The sequence below is a fragment of the Pteropus vampyrus genome, unplaced genomic scaffold (genome assembly GCF_000151845.1).
Source record: "Pteropus vampyrus isolate Shadow unplaced genomic scaffold, Pvam_2.0 Scaffold33, whole genome shotgun sequence".
Lineage (NCBI taxonomy): Eukaryota > Metazoa > Chordata > Mammalia > Chiroptera > Pteropodidae > Pteropus > Pteropus vampyrus.
The window spans coordinates 7721360-7737186 of record NW_011888814.1 but is presented as its reverse complement, the minus strand read 5'-3'; the positions used below and the strand labels follow the sequence as shown (position 1 = coordinate 7737186).

General features: G+C 39.4%; 1 protein-coding gene across 2 annotated transcripts in view; it reads right to left on the bottom strand.

The window, feature by feature from the left end:
• SND1 (staphylococcal nuclease and tudor domain containing 1) overlaps positions 1-15827 on the bottom strand; it is a 417018-nt gene that overhangs the window by 359406 nt on the left and 41785 nt on the right. For both annotated transcript variants that reach the window (XM_023528894.1, XM_023528893.1), the window contains exons 6-10: positions 15191-15282; positions 14417-14575; positions 13076-13182; positions 11330-11420; positions 482-595 (exon numbers count right to left, since the gene is read on the bottom strand). In XM_023528894.1, the coding sequence (XP_023384662.1) occupies positions 482-595; positions 11330-11420; positions 13076-13182; positions 14417-14575; positions 15191-15282 (563 nt within the window). The remainder of the gene's footprint in view (positions 1-481; positions 596-11329; positions 11421-13075; positions 13183-14416; positions 14576-15190; positions 15283-15827) is intronic.

Genomic DNA, 15827 nt, shown 5'->3' with positions numbered 1-15827 from the left:
CACTTATACTGCCAGAAGACCCAACAAACAGCAAAATACGGTATAACTAATAATTACAAGTGATGAGTAGGTGACCCCAGAGAATATATATATCAAGATTCATTTCTTCCTAGAGTAAAAACATATGGAACTAGCATATCAAAATGATCAGTAGAAACAGGCCCTACTACCAGCATGTGAGATATGGACCTTCAACTTTCTCATTTTCAGAGAAATAAGATCTCCTTAATAAATAAAATTCATTTACCACCTCGCATATCCCAACCTTAATTCCTCTAAATTTCCAAGGGAGGAATGCCAGCAGTGCCCATCCAAATGCAGTAGAGCAGTGGGTGCGATTCAGGAGAAACCGAGGCCTGCCCATTAACAGCTGCTAGGGCTTCAAATATTAGGAAATGATACTTTGGAGATTTAAAATGCTTTGTCCTTAGTTAAATCTGTACCATATTTAATTAATTCTCTGTTGCTTCCCTAATCTCACCTGTGTGTTTTCTCCCTCCAGCCTTGGCGGTCGGATGCTGGACAGGTGGATGGTCTTGTAGTCGCCAGAGTTCAGCTTCACGACAATGGCATCAGCATTCAGCACCTGCATCACCTGTTGACAAGAAGGCAAAAATGATCAGACCTGCTTCGATGGCCCAAATATTGTAGCACACATGCTAAAGAACAAGGCCCACTCTAGTTACAGGGAGAAAAGTAAGATCAATAGCCACTTGGGGTAGACCCAATATCATCCTTCATGGAGTGATAATGTTGAAGAAAGCCAGTCCCCGAAGACCTGATTATGATTTTTCAATGAGCAGAGTCTATCATTCATAAAGATGGTCAATCTTTTTTATCTTTTGGCCTGACCAAGACATGTAGTTAACTACAAAACTTACGAACTGGAAATCCAGTCTCTACCTGTTAGAGAAGATTTTCCTGGAAACAGGCTCTATAATGAAATCAAAATCCCTATCTCAATGTGAATCTAGGAAAAGAGGCAAGGGCTGGATTAGAAGATACCAGCACGAGATGAGAAAGAACCAAAATAGGATACCCAATAGAGAGCAGAAAAATCAAAGGCAAGTGAAGGGCAAAAAGAATTGTCATCTCAGCGTGGGAAAGGAGATGTTAATCTCACAGGCAGAAACATTAAATTGCTAAAACATTATTTCAACTACTCTGAAAGCTGCCTTTCCAAAGCACTACTATGGACATCTTTGTTTCAGAACTCCAAATCAGTGCCACTGGACCGCACTCTCAGCTGAAAATGATTCACTTCCAGTCTGGGATAAAACTCCCAGTCTGGGATAACTTACAAGGATATCTACTCAAAAAGCAAAAGCACAAATACTCCTCTGTAGAGGTTTTCAGAACACTCCACTGAGGTGCACAGAAAAAAAATTCCATCGAAACCAGGATGGATCACATCAGGGTCATAACTAGAACCCATAATTGGGCCAGCAGTCTACAGTTCACCAAATTATATTCAGAACCTGGTGGTTTTGGGGGTTTTTGTTTTTATTTTTATTTTTGCAAGCAACACTGCTGTAAGGCTAAAATTGATTACAAAATAGTGTCACCATCCACTTCATCTGCAGAATCAAAACCAACTCTTCTAGGCTTCAATCAGGCTCTATCAGAAGCCAACAGGCAGTCAAACAAACTACAGGGTCTGCTGCCAGTGAGGGCAGACTCCCAAAATCTCCCTCTTTTACACATGACACAAAAAGAGTTAGACTCTCCTTTGCTATGGCTAAAAGAGCCCTCGCTAACTATTCCCTGGAAGGCTTGAGATCTTTGAGAAGAAATATACCTATTTACCTGCAGACTCCTCTGAAAATGGCAATCCTCTAAAAGAACCAGCCAACCACATCCCAAAAAGAGTGATTTAAGGGACAAGCTGAAGAACCGGCAAAAAGCAAAAATAAGTAAGAAATTATACATAACAGGAAATAACAGGAGGAAAGTGCCATCAAACAGAATGGATGAAAAAAAGATAATAGTGGAATCAAGCTGTAAGTCCATGGAAGGCCGACTACAGCTGGTGGGTGGGAGAAATCCCTGGGTTTTACCAGCATAAGTAACGGAAGCCGGGTACCGAAAACCAGGCTAGTGACCGAAAATAATGAAAGTATGAGAAACAACTGAGCAGACTGCAGGGGTGGAGGGGATTTTAAATTAAATTTATTGGGTTAACACTGGTTAATAACATTACATAAATTTCAGGTGTACAACATTATAGTAAGACATCCATATATACTCAATGTGTGCTCACCACCCGAAGTCTGGTTTCCTTCCATTACCGTATATTTGGCCCCCTTTACCGTCTTCGTCCTCCTCCCATCAGTTTCTAATTTTCCACTCTACATAAGATTAAGTTGCGACCCTGAAATCAGCAAAAAGCCAGTCTCCAAGAACCACAGCCATTCTGCTATAACCTTTTCGACTGATCTGAGATTCGCAAAGGCTAAACACTAAAATCCAAACAGCCAGAACCCAAAACTCACCTGGCCAGAAAAACCTGGCGAAGTCCAAAGGTAATCAAGAGCATGGTCTGTAGTTACACCAGGACCAAGTCAAGTTCAAAGGCTGGTTACCATGGTATGTGGGTGGTACCAAAAGGCAGAGGACCCTCCAAATCAAAGTGCCCCTTACACCAGCCCAACCACAAAAACATGTCCCTGAGTATAGAACTTAAAAACAGTCCAGGAGATATAACCAAAAATACAGATTCAATAACTGAATGAAAAAGTGTGCATCTTATTCCCATCACCATCTAGACATTAATGCCAAGTAAAAACATCCATCGTAATAGAATCTCCCTCTCATTCCATAAAGACACCAGTAGTGGCTTGGACAACTGACCAAAAAGATAAATGATGATCTCTCTATCCTTTAAAATCCCACATTTGGGAAAAAAGAAAAGAATTATAAAATGGAAGACAAAACATTCCGAGGGTGAGGTATCCATGATACATGCTATTCAAAAGTTCCACAAAGCCATACCAGCAAAATAGCTAGTAAAGCAAGGCAATACTACTCCTCCCTCAGAAGTACAGGACCACTGCCCAAATGATACTGGGGTATTGCCAGGAATCTCAAATGCATGCGCATCACAGTAGTTCCTAAATCTCAATGATGGACAGAGCCACACATTCCTCTCATACCAAAACTTAACTCATTAAATTGTCAATTGCTAAAAAGAGAGATTCCTATAATCGAGACATGAGAAATATCTAGGCATTCTCCACTCCCTAGTCATGCTCAAAGAGAAATAAAACCAAGGAAAGTATCACAGTGCTCACACCTTCACCCCTTGATCATAAAATGTGAAGATCTAAGCATACCCCTGTGACAAGTTACTGGTATTCGTCATTCCCTATAATGCGTTAGCAGCAGCAGCAGCAGCGAATGGATTCTTGGAGCTGTAAATTTCGGGCCTCAGCAGCAGACTCTGCTCGGCATCTCCCTGATTAGAAACCTCCTCTTCAAGAACTGCGCACTCTGAGGCTGCCAGCTAACGAGGTTTACCTTTCTGGTGAAGGGGTGTATGGTGAGTGCATGTGTGTGTGTCCGCGTATGTGTACTTAAGGGGGATTTATGACTTTTTATTCCTTTGTAAATTATGTCATTACTGTCCGGAGAACAAGCAGCTCCGGAGCCGAGACGTGGAAGAGGCGATAAAATAGTGGTTCTAGTCACGTACTGTGCAATAAGTAAAATGCAGAGTGGATTACGATCCAAAGCCTGCTCATCAGCACCGTTATAGACCATATTTATAACAGTGATATTTCTTATGGTGCTTTTCATCAGGATAATTCTAAGTTTGCCCGCATCGCTCACTTTCTCCACAAGCTACAGATTCCTATTCAATCCACCCCCCACACACCCACTATACCACACACTCCAGGAGATAACCTAAGGCACAGGAGCAGAAATCTACAATGAAAAGAGTCACTAGCTGGACTCAAAATACATGCCACAAATCCAATTCCTTCTCCATCACTTGAAGCCAATTGTAAAAGGAAAAATGAGTGGTTTAATGATGATGAGTGTAGGCTAAGGGCCACCACAAGTCAAGAGAAGTGCAGAGAGCTGTCAGGGGCAAAGGACATCCATCCCCATCTCTGGCCTCCTGCCACATTCTCCATCTGCAGAGCCCATCTACAGGGCTCACTGGGTGGCAAAGGGCTGCTGTTGTTCAGCTTCTTAAAACCCTGCAGTACATATAAAATGGACAGAAAGAGCTTACAAACAATCTCCTGAGCCTCAGAATAGCTCCTCAGACACAACTACCAATACTTCCAAAGCTAACTAAATGATCAGCACCAGATAGAAATAAAAAGACCAGAACCCAAAAGGGGCTTCTCTGGGCACCAGCAGGGAGTGCCTTTGGTGAAACCACTGGGAATGAGACACCAAACTCCCTTTCTACTCTCTTGGATCATAACATCGAGCTGCTTCTTCTGCTCCTGAAGTCTGTATGCTATGTCTATTCGTCCCAAGGCTAATCCTGGAAATGCTATTGAAGCAATACGAAAAGTAGGTGAAATAAGGAGTATACCACAACTATTCCAGTAATAGCCCGGAGTCACTACATAGTCTCTTCTCCATCCTCCAGAAAAGTATAGCTGCCACCCTGTGTCCTCGACAAAATATTAAGCACAACAATTTCCTGATGCAAATACCTCTAGGCACCAAAGCATGATCAAATAGACTGGACATGATAATTGGTACTTCAAAGGAAACCAGACATCAGACAAATTCTCAAAGAGGGGCATCCTACAAAACACTTGACCAGTATTCCTCAAAACTGTCAGGTCATCAAAAGCGACGAAAGTCTGAGAAACTGCCACAACCAATAAGAGCCTGATGACACATGGCAACTACATTTAACATGCTATTGAGGATAAGATTCTGGAACACAAAGCAGACATTAGGGAAAAACTAAGGAAATCTGACAAAAGTGTGGACTTTAGTTAATAGTAACATATCAGTACTGGCACGCTGATTATAATCAATGGTGAGTACATATACATGTATTCATGTGTATATATGACACATGTGACATGAATGCCACACTCATTCAGATAACAGGGAAAACGGGGGGGAGGGGGAGTTAATGTGGAAACTCTGCGCACTACCCAATGTTTCTGTAAGTCTGTTGTTCTAAAAAATAAAATCTCGATTTAAAAATCCAGGTAAATATTTTTTGCAAATCTTTTCTAATTCAATAATTTTGTTATTGTCAATCAGTTTGCTAACTTAAGCTAGAAACCAAGTCTTAATTTCTTTTTGGTACAACAAAGGTCATTTTCCTAGGCAGACAATCACCCATATTTCTTTTTCATCAGAAAGCCCTATGACAAAAGTCAAGGAAGTAGCTAGTATTTTTTTGTTCTCTCCACACTACTAAATGGGAATATAATGGAAAAGTCTAGATAATGCCAAAAATGTTAAGTATCCTTGTTTACAGACCATCTCAGAGAGACATAATAATGAACTCCATTCAAAGCTGTGACCAGAAGCATAACAAAAAATAATCAGGGCCAAACCAAATAAGTAGTAATAGAATCTAAGGTGTCCATGGACAGCTTATAACCTGACCTCCAAAATTGGACATGGCCACTAATACTAGACAGTTAACTACTGAGGATAATCTCTCCCACAAAGCCCTAGAGGGTAAGCTCCTTGAGAGCAGAAATCACTTCCCATTCTTTGAATCTTCTCAAAGCACCTCTTTCAGGGTTCTATTTAAGCTATCGACTGGTAGAGAGAACTACGTCCTCTAACCAGGCAGGGCAGTGAGAAGTCTCCACCTCCTGAGGACATGCTGCCACTCCTCGCCACCACTACCCCCCATGTTATTCAGGCCTGTGAGACCTGCAAGGCCCAAGCATCTAGCAGCAGGGAGAGGGAAGCGAAGCCACGTGCTCAGGGGACCATATGGCTACAAACAGCACAGATCAGCTAAAACGCCACAGGGAAAGCAAGCAGGAAACTGGCAAGCCACGACAGGCACAAAAGTCTCAAGCATGCTCAGTTAATCGCTGTGAAGGGAACATGCTTCTCTGCTAACCTGGAGAGACAAGGAGAGCCCTCCCTTGCCTTTCCTTCCTTAAGAAGTGAAGCTGTTCAAGCAGAGAATGTAAAGCAGTTTTTCAGTGGGCCACATGCATCAAGAGAATACTTTGCTGGCTTTCAAATTTCTCAGCAGAGAGATGCTTGGCCAACAGTCTGATCTACGGCACTGCACAATTCCAGAAATCACCTATAGTGTCTCAGAGGTCAGACACTATAGGTTAGAGTTCACAGGTCATCTTTTGTGGGCTTTATTTAGCTGTTCCCTGTGAAATCAATTCCTAGGAGACAGGGTGACAGCTGAAGAGAGAAGCACTATCTGTTCAGGCCTTAAAGTCACATGAGCCTCAGAACAGAATCCTTCAGCAAAAACCTGTAGGACTGTCAGACTATGTTCATGAAGGCCAGGGCATCTTAGGACCTTTTTAGGTTTCCTCGGCATCAATAGACATTTTAAATCAGGTAAAACGACTATAAAACTGCAGTTGGGTTCTAGGTTATGAAAAAAAACACAAGTCATTTTTCTTTTTAAATTTAATGTTGATATCCTGTACTCTACAAGAGAGATTAGCAAACTATGGTCCTACGGCCATCCAGCCCACTGCCTACTGCTGTAAATAAAGTTTAATTGAAATACAGCCACCTGCATTCATTCACATTGTCTATAGCTGTTTCTTTTTCTTGCTACAGTGGCAGAGTTGAGTAGTTGCAACAGAAACTATATGACACACAAAGCCTAAGTTATTTACAATATGGCCTTTAAGAAAATCTTGGTCATCCTCTGTTCTACAACATATTAGAAGATGAATACACATAGGGGTATACACTGGTTAACATTTCTGGAGAGCTTTTTGGCAAATACACTCCAAAACATTTCTAAGGAAATAATTACCATTTACACAGAGATTTACTCCATTTTCTAAGTAATGGAAAAAATTATAAACTATGTGAATACCAACCTACTGGGAACTGGCTAAATAAATTATGATGCAGCCTTACAATGGAGCGGAGCATTATAAACAAACTAAAGCAAGCTCAAACATTTGCTTTCAGTCCCTCTCTAAGTATCTCTAAACAAAAATAATTTATTTTATTTTATTTTTTTTGTCATAGCCCAAAAGGACAAAGATTAATGAGAGAAAAGGATACAGCAATGAAACTTCGGAAGCTAGAAAGCAGATGTATGAATGATAACAGTCTCCAGACTCACAAAAGCTAACTCCTGAGCTAGCAGTGAGAAAACACAATAACCAATCTGATTTATACTACAGACTTCTCCCAACCATCAAGACTAAGAAATTGCAAAATCAGGGCCAAAATTCAAATGGGGCCAAAAACTAAGAATGGTTTAAAAATTATGTAAGAAGCACCTGGATTTCAAGATGTATTCACTAAACCCCATACATAAGGTTGCTTCTTCTAACCCAGTGTTCAGTAGCTTATTCTTAGAGACAACTAAGCATCACCAGTTAGCTGAGGAAAGCCTCTTATATGAAAAAAAGGGTCAAAAATAACCAAAGAAAATGAAACACAACTTGAAGAACACAGACTATTAGAAGAAAATTTTTGAAAGATTATAACAAATTCCTCAGAGAGCTAATAGATAATATTCATCTCTGTAACAAGTATTAGATATTATTTTTTAATAGTAATAAAACATTCAGAGGATAAGAAAAGTTCTTAGAAATTAAAGTACAGTATCGTAAATGAAATAAAATAACAGAAGAGATAAAAAGTTATTATGAAGAAATACAGAAAAAACAAAAGACAAAGAGATGGCAAATAAGAGGAAAAAAAATTAGAAGACCAGTCCACAAAGTCAAACATCCAAACAGGAGTTCTAGAAAATAGAGAGCGAGCAGGGAAATTAACAACAAAATATTTGAAGTTCCCAGATATAGAGGATTAAAAATTAAAGCATAATATGTTCATTCATGGATAAACAAAGTGCATCATTGTGAAATTTCAGCATCAAAAAAGAATTTGCTAAGAGTTTACAAAAAAAAAAAATCAGATAAGGATGAGGAATCAGAATGGTTTCTAAAAACAAGCAAACAAAAATCTCCAATAGCTAAATGACAATGGAGCAATGTCTTCACAATTCTGAAGGAAAATAATGGCTAACAAAATTCTATACCCAGCTAAACTACCAATCCGGTGTAATTATAAAATAGACACGAAAGGCCTCAAAATATTTACCTACCAAGCACTCTTTTCCCAAGAAGCTAGAGAATAAGTGCCACTAAAATAAAGCAGTAAATCAGAAAGAAACAGTTATGGGATCCAGCAAACGTAGTTCAAGCCCAGAGATAGAAAACCATAAGATAACGGTAAAGAAATTCAAAGATGACAACTCTGTAACAGAGGAAAAGAAAAACTAGTCCAGATTGGTACAGGTCACAAGCCTCCTGGAAAGTACTGTTAAAAAAGATTAAAAATCAACAGACTGAATCAATGTCTTGTGAGATGATTTAGGCAGGTAGAATCTAAATCATCTAGGGGTTAAATTAATAAGTATACTAAAGATATATACATAAGTTTTAAACATTATTAACTCCAGGTAAAAAAAAAAAAAATGCAGGAAATGAAAAGTAGTCATAATACACTATATGGCTCAGTGGTGATTAGCATTTACAAACTAAACTTTGAATATTAATTGAACCAGAATTATGATATAGTCCTACTGGAAGGACTAGGTTAAGATTACATGCACACCCATGTGAATATGTGTGCATGAGTGAAAAAAATAAATCATCTTCCAAGATGTGAAGGAAAAGGGTTACGCCTAAAACTGGAAAACTTAAAAATTTAAACATTTTATTTGGAGATATGGATTACCAAGACTTAAAAATGGCTGCCCCAAAGAAGAGAAAAATAAACTAGTTCATTTCTTAATAAGCCCATAGAGTTCTTTAAATTTTCATATATTATAAATACAAACTTACAAACTTAAAAATTATATACGAAAGAACACAGATCAGTACTACCTAAAAGCAGATAGCAGTCTGCAATGAGATAAGGAGCTTGTAGATAAATCAACTATATCACTGAGAACACTGCTGACATTTTCTCTGTAGCAAGTTTTCTTGATGAAAGAAGAAATACCTTGATTTACATTCTGGCGCAAGCTCTTTATACCATATCAAGGCACTTTGAGTATGTATAGATCTGTAAAGGGCCAGAGAGCAAATATTTTAGGCTTTGCAGGCCATACGGTCTCTCACAACTATTCACCTCTGCCACTGCATCACGAAAACAGCTATGGGCAATATGTAAATGAACAGGTGGCTACATTCTAATTCACCCATGACATTGAAATTTGATTTCATGTAATTTTCATGTGCCACAAAACATTTTTTATATGTAAAACCTATTCTTAGCTCACTGACCATACAAAAACAAGTGATGGGCCACAGGTCATAGTTTGCCAAGCCCTGTGATAGATAATATGACCAACTTCGTTTAAAAAGAAGAAAAGCTGTGTCATAGTAGTTTCGTGTAATGTGTTTTTCCTTCTTTTTAACGTTTTCCTGTCTTAAAAACAAAAAAAATGCTGAAGAACTTACAAAATCAAAAAGTTTTAAAACCATTTATCTACCCACAAATATATTTTTCTCTCTAATCCCTAAGCAAGCCTGAGTTTGTAAGTTTTTATGTTTAAGATATTCCAGGAGAAACCATTTCAGATGGTTTTTAAAAGCAATCTCCTCTATTCTGGCATTATAATGAATAAAGCTTCATTGTTTTAAATCTAAACAGAAAAGAACAAAAACAAAAACCAGATCCTGGGATCCTGGATTTTAAAAACGGAGAAAATGTTCCTACAGCCACCTCTCCCTTTTCTAGTTAGCAATAAAATCATATTTAAGATAAACACAAAGATACTGACTCAACCATCTAATCTTTGGAATTTCTTTCTTCAGCAATGCCTTAGTTCCCCAATCAGCAAAGGCCCCAAACCCTCAAAACCTTCTAGGCTTCTCTACAAACTCTTTTTCAACTGAGATAGGGCTGATAGAGCAAGTACAGGGTATGAGACCCTCCCAAGCTTCATCTACATTACTAATATTACAGACCCTCAAAGTGATGGTAGTGAAAATGGAAGCCCTGCCTCCCTTGTTGAGTGAATGATCATCCCTCCATTGTGCAGCTATAGTCCTCAAACAGAACAGATTACAGGCAACATAAGCACAACCAAGTAAGTTCCAATTTGGAGCAACAGCCACATCCAACTTTCCAAGCTAGTACAGTCCTCACACAGAAAAGAAGTAGGAATCCGTTCTGGTCTACATCAGACTGGGAAGATGCACAGAGAAGTATCTAACAAGGGACTACCCCTGCTGATGGCCACCAAAGAGCATGATTATAGGAAACCTGACTACTGCTTGGAGACCACCTAATTGGAAGAGGGAAAGGGGCCACTCGAGCACTCTGTGATCGATTGCTTTGGGCATCAATAAAGAAAGTGAAGAAATTCAGCTAATTCCTCAGATTTTGTTAAAATTTTACCATTCTTAAATAAATCATTCCAGGATTTTTCAGGCTGACAGTGCCACCTAGTGGCTTACCATCTTAAACTGTTACGTGACATCTGGGACAGCCACCTCTCGTTCTGAGGATAGCAGTATTTAACCACTTTTAGTCCATCAAGACAAAACTTCCGGCATCTCTTGCCAAAAGTAAAACTAAGTTGGAAAATATTACAGCATTTGGGAGTTAGGAGAACAGGTCTACCCCTCAACAGGTTACCCTATAACTAAGAAAAAAACTTTTACAGCACTGCTGCTGGAACCAATCTATTCAGTAGCTCTAGTTCTTGTCAAAGAAATCCATCCCGGGACACATCAGTGGAGAATTCTCAGGGAAAGAAAAAAAAAAATCACATTAGAAAAAATTCAAACCCACAAGAGTCCCAAAACAGAAAGAACCCTGAGGACATATACACTTGGGCATAGGAAATCTAAGAGAATGTCATTTGCAACACAGACAAAAAGAACCCCTTAAATATGAGAGGTATTTCAAGGTGGTAATGTCTACAACTTTAGCCCATGAACTTCTAATGAAGTTATACAAATTCATGCAAAAAAAAATTTGTACGTTCTTATGGTGTCTAAGTCCCATATAATAAATATACACAGGCACGCAACCATGCACACACATCCACACACCACTGGCCTTGAAATAGAAATGCTTCGGCTTTTGATGGACTGTCATTAGCCTGACAACATTCACTATGCATCTCAAGATGCTGAGAACAACTCACCTTGGCAACAAACTGTTTGTCCTTTTGGTCCAAGTTAGCAGTAGGAGCCACATAGTCTCTCCATATTCTCAGCCTGCGCTCCTTGGCAAACCTGACAACAAAGCAAGGATGCAAATCATTCAGACAGACTAGGCCAGCAAAGAGAATTCACTATCAGCATGGAATCAAACAGTACAGAATTTTACCCTACCTCATAGACAAGGCACCCAGGAGAAAGGCCACCAGTCAAACCAGAACAACATATGACAGTCAGAAGAAAAGGTGTATAAGCAACTAACTACCCCGATGTCTGGTAAACTGGGTCTAGGTGTGCAATTTTTTGGCTTATCCAGTATCTCCTGAGTGACTACTATATGGCAGGCACTGGAATGACAAACAGAGCAAGTATTCTTTTAAAAGAGAAGAATGTATACAATAAACAAATATATATATTTTTTAAGAACACAGGCCTGCTCAATTTCCCTTTGAATTATGAAAAGGTTATCAGCTACCCGAATCCTATGTGGAAAAACAAGAACATAATTGTCACTGTAGTGCATCTAAAGAGTAAGAAAAATGGGCAAAACTCCAATAAGAGGTTCATTGACAAAAGTTTAAAAATCACGTTGGCAGAAATTTTCTAAAGTACTAAGCCCAGCAGATATTTTTTCAGTCAGGCTAAGAGAAATAAATGGAATATTTGCAAGATTAAAAATAAAAAGAAATCAATGAACAGTTGTCTCGAGTATGTACAAATAAATGGACACATGTGTAGGGGGAAGGAATTATTATTTCTGAAAACAGTACTGCAATTTTATTTTTGAAGAAGTGCTAAAATGAGAAAAAGACGAAGCAGCATGTAGTAGTTGTAAAATACATTAAGTTCGTCAATAGAGATTTACCAACAATGCAAACAAGTCAAATTCAGCACGCAAAACAGCAGGCAAGTAATCACATATTATCAAATATGATTTGCATTCCTTGGTCTAAACCTGTTTTATAATGATGAGCACTCTCTGAAAAATCCATAAATCTCCTCTAGAGGTTATAAAACATGTTTACTCTTGCTACCTGCTTCATTTTCTTTCATCTACCCCATCAAATGAATGAGGTACCCCTATGCCCGAAAATACTTGATCTTGACACTTGAAATCTCCACCGATCTTTGGAGTTATCCACTACCATTTTTCTGGAAATAAGTTATTTCTACATCTGCTTTAACCATGAGACACTTAGCCGAAAACATGACAAAAGCACCTTATAGTTGCATTAGTATTTATAACTAAAACATACTTTTCAAAAAATTAGGGCCTTAGGTATCACAATAGTACTGCATGGTCTTATTTTAGGACCATAGGCTCTATCTTTCCATCACATCCCTGGCTCCAGTCTGCTTGTTTGGGAGTAGCTGGTAAGCAATGTCATAGTCCTCAAATGAGCCTCAAGTTTATTTCATCCCGAATATCTAAATCCTGAAATTTAAATGAGGGGCTTGGAAAAAAGTGACCTGAAAACATACAAAAAGCAAATCAGGTGAATAATGTCTGAGGGAAAATCTAGGTCCTTACTGTATGCCACTGAATTTGATTGAACCTCAAGACTTATGAGTAAGACACTCCTTTACGAGATCCCAGACTCCTACAATTTCCCTAATCCTTTACTGAAATAAGACACTCATGTCAATGGGAGAGAGAAGATCACTATATTTCTTTCGCTAAAGATCCTCAACAAGAGCCTTGGCTGGAAGGCTTCCTTGACAGATCTTACCTCTCAGCTGCCCTCAGCTTTTCTGCACCCCGAGTGTACACTGCAATCGACCAATCCACACAGCGTGCAAAACCTTCCTTCAGGAGGAGCTCTGTGATATTGCCGTTCTGAAAAACAAGGTACATGAGAAGGCAGGCACAGATTAGATTCTATGGCAAGAGAATTCATTTCTCTAGACTATGACACAATTAACATAGCCTCAATCTAGTCTGAAGTTCATCAAAAAGAAAAAAAGTAGAGCCAATTCTCTCATTAAGAAACCAGCCCTAAGACGGGAGATGCCACACTGTGACTCCTCTCAACAGTCTTGGCTTCATATCCTCACAACACACAGCACAGTAACCCTCACTTAATAGGAACAGGATAAATGTTAGTGGCATTGAATGGAATTGGCATTTCAATAGCTCTTCTTGTGGGCAGAGGAGGGTGTTAATCTTTAGTGGAGATTACACCTTATTATTTCCTTTCCTAAGATCAGCACTTACTCCCCTTTTCATAAAGGGAAAGCTGAAGAACGAGCTGAGTAAGGAAATAACTTAAGCTACATTTTGCCCAATGAATTACAATTCACATTCTGCTGTGACACAGAGCCATCTGGCAGGGCACAGGCAGACAGCTAACACTCCAGAGGAATCAGACATGACCTTGGCAAATTGTGAACCAAGCCTCCCAGCCTTCCACACTGCCATGATGGAAAACTAACTGCAGTTTACTCTGTAATGGGTACAGATTACAATAATGAAAATCCACTTAAACTCGGGTGTTAAAAAACAAGGTCATTTCGTGTCCAAGCCATCTACCAAAGTGTACAGTAGGGTATAACTCCTGATTGTAAGAATGTAAAGAACCTATTTCCTGTTCAAAAGTAGAGTTAGGAGGAAAACAGATAAGGCCTGGCGTACACAAGATAATTTTTCATAGAAAGATTTCCTCACGATAGTTCTACCAATACTCCAAATAGATAACTTCTAGACCTATATACGAACTCACCAATCTTGTTCTACAAGTTTCAGTGGCTTCTAATCAATGTGCCAACATCTCACCTTTCCTATGTGCAACCTCTAGGACCAACATTTGGGAAAATAAGCAATAGAGTTCCTCTTCCCCTTAAAACCAGTAACATTTGAGATTAATTTTCTAAAAGTGCAGAGTTGTACAGATTTGTCCAATTCTATCAGATAACTGATATCTCCCTTGAAAATGCCTCAAAAATCAGTAGATGATAATCTTGCCAAGATATTTAAATGGCTCTTAAATACAGAAAGAGAAGCAAATTACAGTTCACCAAAACCCCAAATGGACCCCCAACTCCACAAAGCCCAGTCTTGACAGCACACTCACTGGATGAAGGATAGTGCCCAGAATGTTCTGGTTGTGGCAGCTCTCCAGAATGATCTGAACATCTCGCTGAAGCAGTCGAGACTCGGTGAAAAATCTGGCCTCTGCAGCAAAAGGCTCTGGTGTTTCACTGCCATCTGCTTCCCGTCGAAAAGTTGGGCACTACAGCAAAGTAAGGTGGGTGAGTAACGCAGCCTAAATGTGAGCGCTCGGCCCACTCATACCACACGGAACTGTCCAAAAAGCACAAACCAACAAGTCTACACTGGGAGAAGTCTCGGATCATGTCTTTCACCCTTTTGAAAATATACTAGTAAAAAGTAACTGAAAATAGCATCATCTCAGACTTCTTGGTAAGGCAAATAAAACTCATGTTATCACAGGGAAGTGAATTGTAATTACAGTTGAAAACGCCCCTTTGCCAAGAAAAGATTCACCAGTAGCTAGCTTTAAATCCCTGGTATGTGTTTAATCAAAATGTATCTTTCATAGTAAGCCATACTCGGCAAACTTCAGAGCTTCCCAGCCCCCCTTCCAGGTTTCAACAATTTCTCTGCACAACCCTCTCTAAACAGACCCTGAGTACTTAAAACATTAAAAAAATCTTATCTGATCTAATTAGAATTGTCCCACTGCAATGTTTAAAGTACTCTAGCCAATGTTAATAGCCCATGCTCTAAAGAAACAGTCGATCCAAGGTCCCCATGTAGAAAAATCTACCTAACTGAACACTTCCACAAGCCCTAAACCCACCCTGTAGCCAATATATGGTCTGACCTTGATCCCTGACAGCATGACGGTAACCAGGTAATAATCTGGGAGGAGCAGAGCCCTGACCACACTGCCATCTCGTACGTGCTCGATGATAGCTGCATGACAGAATAAACAGCCTAAGTCATTAGGAAAACTCGTGCCGGGAATAAACAATGCCCAATCAAACTGCACTGAACACAGTTCCTCTCCCCAAACCCTCAGGAAAGCCTCCCTCTGAGAAATGATAAAGCGCTGGTAGATTATGAGTATTCACACAACAGACTCTCCCACAGACTATTTCTGGGGAATATAGATCAGACCGACTTCTGTCTTCTGAACCTTCTGGGACCTCACGGCTCATATCTAAACCTTGTTATTAGTAAGGTAAGTTGCTCACCTTAGTACAAGATGCTCAGCAAACAATACTTAATAATTCAGGATTGGTAATAATTTAATTTTACTGAGTCAGTGTTAATAAGGTCTCAAAGTAGGGCCAGAACTATATAGAATGGGGGGAGGGGCATGAGTGCGTGTGTTTAATGTATAAAGAATACATGTTTCTACCTCAGTTTCGGGGATGGTGTTTAAGTGGCCATCTTTTAGAAAACAGGAAGATCCCCAATGTGTAAAAATACCAGCAATTTACTACCCTATATACCAG